Genomic DNA, 6,732 nt, shown 5'->3' on the forward strand with positions numbered 1-6,732 from the left:
TTTTCAAAAAAAGAAGGCAAGTGATGGTCCAATGTTGCCCGGCAGCGGAGGGAGAAGGAACAGGTAGGGAAAGCGGGAGTCAGGCTGTTAACGAGGCTGTTAGCCGCTCCATGATCCACGTGATATTGTTGCACTGACATAGTGAATGAAGTGAACAGAATTAGTTAAATTGCATTTGTCAGATACACTTTTTCTGCTCTCTACCTCTGCTGCTTTGCTGTCCATGGTGCAGAAAACGGATGCGTATTGGGTAAAGGTGCGTTGACTGAATTGATCAACACGTTGTTAGAGTGTAGTGTTAATAGTTAGCAGGATGTGAGTGAGACTGCATTTGAAAAAGTTCACATTTTCTTGACCACACAGATAAGCTACATAGACTTCGGTGATGAGTATTTGCTGGACGTGTTGATTGATACTGTAGTTCAGTTCTGGGACTCGTAACCTTGCCATACCTGAGCTTTGGCTGAATTGACGCCACTGACTTCAGACATGGAGCCATTCAGCATTTACTCCGCGCTTTGCTGTGGAAACTGAAACCTCAGTGCCTCCTGCCACAAAGTCATCAGTCAGTGGAGAGTTTCTGACCACCTGCCTGAGTGCAGTTTGGTTCATTGTGGTAATCTAGCCTGGTTCAATCCTGGCTATAGACTCAACGAGTCTTAAGCTGATCCCATCAACCTGGCATGGGTTTAAAGGGTACCTCCAAAAAAGGTGTATGAGGCTCCTTTTAAAAGGAACCCTGGTTATTAAGACTTGTAGTCCCTAATTAGCCACAATTGTTCTCTTATACTAAAATATGTTGTTAGAAACACATAAAATAATCTAATTGCTTTAAAAATCTACAATGTTTATCACATATTTTGACCTGCGGGAGGCGCCATGTTTTACCTGCGCAATGCATTCTGGGGGCGATGACGTAGTTTGGTGGCTCTGGGAAGATAAGCCGCGTTAGTTTAACTGGGACAGGTATCTAAAACATAGATGAGCAGCACTGTCCCGGTCGTGGAGGCTGACGAGGGAGCCCATAAGACGTCTCGGTTCAGGCAAACTGGATCAAAGTTCTCGTGTGCTGTGATGCACGGGAGATCTGCAAAAATGATCAAAGTCGTGCGCATCTTACCAGTGCATTAGGCTACGGCGTAGAGGGCTTAGGGTACGGCGTAGGGTACGGCGTAGGGTACAGCGTAGACGGCGTAGATGGCGTAGCCGTGGCTCTAGAGCCTGCAGCGCACCGCCACCCGCTCTCCGCTCTCGCCGGGATGGAGACGCCGGTGGGCAGGACGCACCCACCCCCCCCCTAAAACCGGCCTCGGTGCTGTGTTCACCGTTTGATGACAGACCAGAGGCTGAGGGGACTGGCCCGGGAGTTTGACGAAACGGGAGGCGCAGACTTCGCGTCAAATAGGCAAGAACATCTTTATTTAATTTAATGACGCCAGATCTGGCTGGGGTTTTTATTGTAGCATCGGCTATCTGCTAGTTGAAACGTGTGGTCGGTTAGTCTATCTGAGTTTTATGGTGTTTTTATAGTTCATGCTTTATGGGGCTGTACTTTTTTTTTTTTTTACTTTTTTGTAGGTGCGCCGTCACCTTAATGTTTAGCTGTGTTTTGATCTGTGTTTCTGTTGCGCCGTCACCTGTTTAGCTGTGTTTTCATCTGTTTCTGGGTGTCAAAACAGTGTACGAGGGCTAGCAGGTGCCACCGTCTGACGTCACTACCCATAATGCATTGCGGTGTAAACAACAATGGCGACCTACGAGTTAAATTATATTTTAAAATTTTTATAAAAACGAAGACATCAAAAACGTTTTTTATATCAAATGGTTATAATTGATACCAACATTTATCTTTTAAGACCTACATGTCTTAATAGCCAGGGTTCCTTTTAAGAAATGAGACTCATTAGCGCCACCCTTCGCCATGACGGCCATCGGGGGTACTGCAGCCAACAGCAAAGCCGGCACGGGAGAACGGGGAGAACGTGCATGCAGCGTCATTTGACGTCACATCCGCAGGACAGTGCGGGAAATTCGGGCCCGGAATTGCAGCACACAGCCTGTTCAAGGCAACAGAGAGATACACTAGAGGGCTCATTCTTTTTGGTTTGGAACGCTTCATCTGACATTGTTACTAGAAAACTTAAAACGTATACGAATTTTTTTCATAAATCCTGCCTCAATCCTGCCTCATGCTCCTTTAAGAAGTGAGAAAAAACATTCAAAAAACACAAAAGGCCTTTGATTTAAAAATCAATTATGTAGGAAGTGGGTGGGTGGGGGGTGGCTGATACTTACGATGGAACATATCTGATGATGAGTTGCAGAGCTTGGTGACACTGATCAAAGTTTCTTGAGAGATCTTAAGAAATCCAAAAAAGAAAAAAAGAAGCTGAGATAATTCATTTATAAAGAAAATAAGAGCCATGTAAGGTATTATATAATGCTAATCAGTTACATCAATACACATAATAAAACTTGTTTAGAACACACGCACACACTTACTCTCATCTTCATCATCTGAATCAGAGATATCCACTCCTGCTTCACAGATGGTTACTCTTTCTGAAAAACACATCAGCAAGTAGATTAAAATACCCAACCTGTCTGATTATTTTTTTTAAAAAGACATACAAACAAAAAATACCTCATTCACAAACGGATTTAATGCATTACCAATAATAACATCAGATTTGATTCAATAACCTCTTGTCAAAGCATTAAAAAAAAAAATGTTTGGCAAGGTGAGTGGAGGCGAGACGAGTCGCGCTGAGTAGGTACTAGTATAAAAGCTGAGTAGGTACTAGTATAAAAGCTGAGTAGGTACTAGTATAAAAGCTGAGTAGGTACTAGTATAAAAGCTGAGTAGGTACTAGTATAAAAGCTGAGTAGGTACTATACTTTATAAGTATAAAAGGGCCATATGAGGCTGTGGACCCTCCCACTTTGTCAGTAGTCATGGAGAAGGGCTGGGTTTTTGACCTCCAGATTCACCCACTTGACACATTTTGGTGATTTACCAACGACAGAGTGACATCAGTGTCTTAACTTCTACCAATAAAACACATTTTCCTGGTTATACTACACCATGAAATGAAAGACCTTCAGCGAAATCTGCACACAACTACAAAAAAAAAAAACTAAAACAGTCAAACAACTCACTCCGAACCAGTGTCAAAATGAAGGGGAGAACTGAGCCGTCATTGACGTGATGAAGAAAACAACATAATTAAATAAACAATACGGGACACAAAGCATGTAGTATTTTTTTTCCTCACATTCTGAAATCCCCTCCTGATGAACCAGTAAACCTAGTACCGGTACAACTAGTAAAACCAGTACTAGCGGTAAAACTATTACCGGTAGTAAAAGACTTCATGAGAAGACAACAGATAACTCATCATCCGGTTAAACATCTTGGATTTTGCACAAACATCTCGCCTTATTGGTGCCTAACTGAGACATAGGAAAGGAACTGAAGGGAAATTATCACTGACTCCACGACCAAAAGAAATTAATGACGCAGAATCCTTCATCCATACAGAAACAACAGAATACCAGACGTGCAACTAATGAGGACAAAGCCTACAGAGAAGGACAGCTCTACCGAGGTTCCAACACTACATCATGGTTCTTCAAAGCAAAAGAAACATGTAGGAAATGATCTATCTGAATTAATAGAGCAGAAACCAACAAGACACAACCTTCTCACCCCCACTTCACAAATGATACGCCTGACAGGCTTTGTAATCCCTCACCAGTTGTCGATAAAGCAGGCAATTACACAGACCATAGTACGTTTACTACATGCATGAATTAAAAGGGTTTCAATCTTGACTTTTCAGGCATGAAATCTGGTTAGTGAATCCCACCGCAGGGGAACATACTGGGAGTGAAGTGGGAAATGACCATTTTGAGGCAGGGACACAAGTAGAGAGTCTGCGCTGACACCAGATTGCCGAGGAAGGCCATGTACTCTTCCACCACAGCCGGGCCCCGGCCCACCCATGGAAGCCTCTGGAAACAAACACAAACACAGGAAACATCAGCATTTCAGGATCTCAGTACAAACTTGGGAAATATCTATCACGACCATTACAATTTTGCTAGCTTTAATAAAACATAAATACTACTACTCAACAAGCTACATTATAAATTTAGCCAAGTAGTGGCGTCAGTCCTACACAAGTGTCCTAGACGTTAAAGTACTATAGCAGAAAATTTGAAGAATTTTATCATCCCCATTTCATGCCTACTATCTTTTGTAACAAAGCTTTGCTTTAACATCTTTACTGAATGAACAGGACAGTTAATCTGTCGTTTCCAGATATGTGACCAACAAGAGAACCTCCAAGCAGCATTTGGAAATGATGTATTAAACAACAACAGCAGCTCCACCCCCACCCAGCTGTACTGGTGCGCTGTCTTGTCTCTTACAAAAATATAATCATGGTCCCACCTATCCATAAAAAAGGTTAAAAAGGTCTTCTCGCAATAATCAAGTCTTACACTTGCATGTTCTGCATCAAATCAATTCACTTCAGCATATTTCAACTTTTTTAGAGACTAACTAAAAAAAAGCTGCTACTTGTACCTACAATTTGCCAGCTCTCATTTGTTGCAACAAAGTCAATTATATTGTTTGCATTTAGTATGTAATGTATGGGTATATATGTATATGTAAGATGTGTATATGTGTGACTAATTATATTTGAGAAAATGATGATTCTGTTTTGTTTTCTGATCACTTTTCACACCCAGGACCAGGCCCCTCACATCCAGGACACAGACTGTTTGAACTCCTCCCCTCTTCCCCCAAGCTGTTGCTCTGATGAACTCTCATCACTCAGAGTCTCAGAGAAATCAATCACCGTGCAATAACAACAACAATACTAACAGTAATTATAATAACACTATCATATGCTGTAACAATGCACCTTCCAATAATAATCATGTCTGCCTCATTCTGCTGCACCTTTCACTTTTAAATTGTATATATGTTAATAAGAGCTGTCATTTGTCTACACCTATTTACCTATTTACTGTAGAGTGAGTGATAACAACCGAATCAAATTCCATGTCTTGTCTGACCGACCTGGCCAAATAAACGTGATTGTGATTCTCACCAGGATCGTAGAGATGAGCTGTTCGTGGTCCTTGGTTAGCTGGGTAACACAACTCCGGAGCTCCTGCAGCCAGTTGATGATCTGGGCATCCTGAGGGATCAGAGGGATTAGACCAGTACTGGAGTTGAGGGGGGATGAGGCGGGGTGGCATCCCCCCTGAAATAAAAATGGTCAAAATCATCCCCCCTGTAAAACTGCCATCCCCCCTTTCCATCCCTTATGTCGTTTCATCAATGAATGTGGTTTTACTGCTATTTCAATCTGCTAGTGGGACAAGATTTATCTTCTCATTACAAGAAAAAAAATCTTGTTCCACTGGCAGATTTTTCTACTTATTTCAAGTGAAAATCTACTTGAAACAGGTAAAAATTGTTGTTTTTTCCAGAAATGAGTCTTGTTTTAAGTGTAATGAGATTTTTTTTTACTAAAATGAGACATTTTAACTAGAAATAAGACAAATATTCATATTTTGAGTTTTTGTAGTGATCCATTTTACTTATCCTGTGAAGGACAAGGTCATATTGATAAGTTAAGAAAACTGTTTTTTATTGTTGTGTTTTGATGTATTTGATGTAAGCCCAGTGGATATTTAAAGCTTACAGAAGGCTGCATTTAACTGCTGCTATGTCATTCCTGCAGTATTTCTGCAGGTGTTTTGGTCACTGCCATTATTTGTAATATATTATATTATTTGTAATCAACACAAATTATCTGTCCCCATATGATAAAATCCACCATCCCCCCTGATGTTTTTTTTACAACTCGAGTACTGGATTAGACCGATCACTAAGAAACGAAGTTTGCAGCAGCAGCTCAGAAACACTACCTTTATCTCGGGGTCAGCCAGCTGATGCTTCAGCATCTCATAGTCCCCACTGTCTCCCTTCAAACAGCACAAACACGACACAATTCAGCTTTTAGTTCCGACAATACACTTGTAGTTTCAATGTTAAAAGCATGTGTGAAGTGCTCAGATTACCGGCACTGAGCGGATCACCTGTGCTCGTTTGTGCAGCGTGTCCGCCACGCTGCCCCCGAACCGAACGGTCTTCACGGGGGGGCTGTTCATGAAGTCCCGGCCGTCTAACTCCATATTACTGTTACTAGCTGGCTAATGCTTGTTTCCGTTGTGCTCACTTCCGTACCCTCAAACTAAAACTATACACAAAAAAAGGTTTTAGTTTCATAATGATACAATAAAGGATCACAGTTACGAAACAGGTTTACTGAAGGCGCTTCAAGAGACCAAGGAGCGCATGCGCGAGGTTTGTATGCGGGGGGGAGTTTGCTGTGGGACCGCGGTGTCACACTGAAAGTCTTCCCACGAGAGCGAATCTGCCACTATTAGGGCCGCTTTGTTAGATTCAGACATGGATCTATTATATAACTTCAGGATTCAGACCTCAACTTCTTAATTCAAGATCTTTTTATTGAAATTTTCACAAAGTAAAAAAGGTGAAATGCTGCATGTCAATTACAAATATTTTGAGTAGGCATGGGCATGTTAATCATAGCATACACCAGTGTACAGAATATAAAAAACAATTAAACAGTATGAAAAAATATAAAATAGTAACAAAAACAAACTACAGACCAAACTAATCCCTCC

General features: G+C 41.4%; 1 protein-coding gene across 2 annotated transcripts in view; it reads right to left on the reverse strand.

The window, feature by feature from the left end:
* Positions 1–6,430, reverse strand: part of rrn3 (RRN3 homolog, RNA polymerase I transcription factor) — an 84,326-nt gene extending 77,896 nt beyond the window's left edge. Inside the window, exons 1-6 of one of the 2 annotated variants that reach the window (XM_061712524.1) lie at positions 6,103–6,430; positions 5,950–6,006; positions 5,124–5,213; positions 3,885–4,014; positions 2,503–2,562; positions 2,296–2,359 (exon numbers count right to left, since the gene is read on the reverse strand). In XM_061712524.1, coding sequence (XP_061568508.1) covers positions 2,296–2,359; positions 2,503–2,562; positions 3,885–4,014; positions 5,124–5,213; positions 5,950–6,006; positions 6,103–6,216 — 515 coding nt within the window. In that variant the 5' untranslated portion in view covers positions 6,217–6,430. The remainder of the gene's footprint in view (positions 1–2,295; positions 2,360–2,502; positions 2,563–3,884; positions 4,015–5,123; positions 5,214–5,949; positions 6,007–6,102) is intronic. The other variant, XM_061712525.1, reaches the window with a different exon arrangement.
* Between the last annotated feature and the right edge of the window lie 302 nt (positions 6,431–6,732).

Source organism: Cololabis saira, chromosome 21 (genome assembly GCF_033807715.1).
Source record: "Cololabis saira isolate AMF1-May2022 chromosome 21, fColSai1.1, whole genome shotgun sequence".
Classification (NCBI taxonomy): Eukaryota; Metazoa; Chordata; class Actinopteri; order Beloniformes; family Belonidae; genus Cololabis; species Cololabis saira.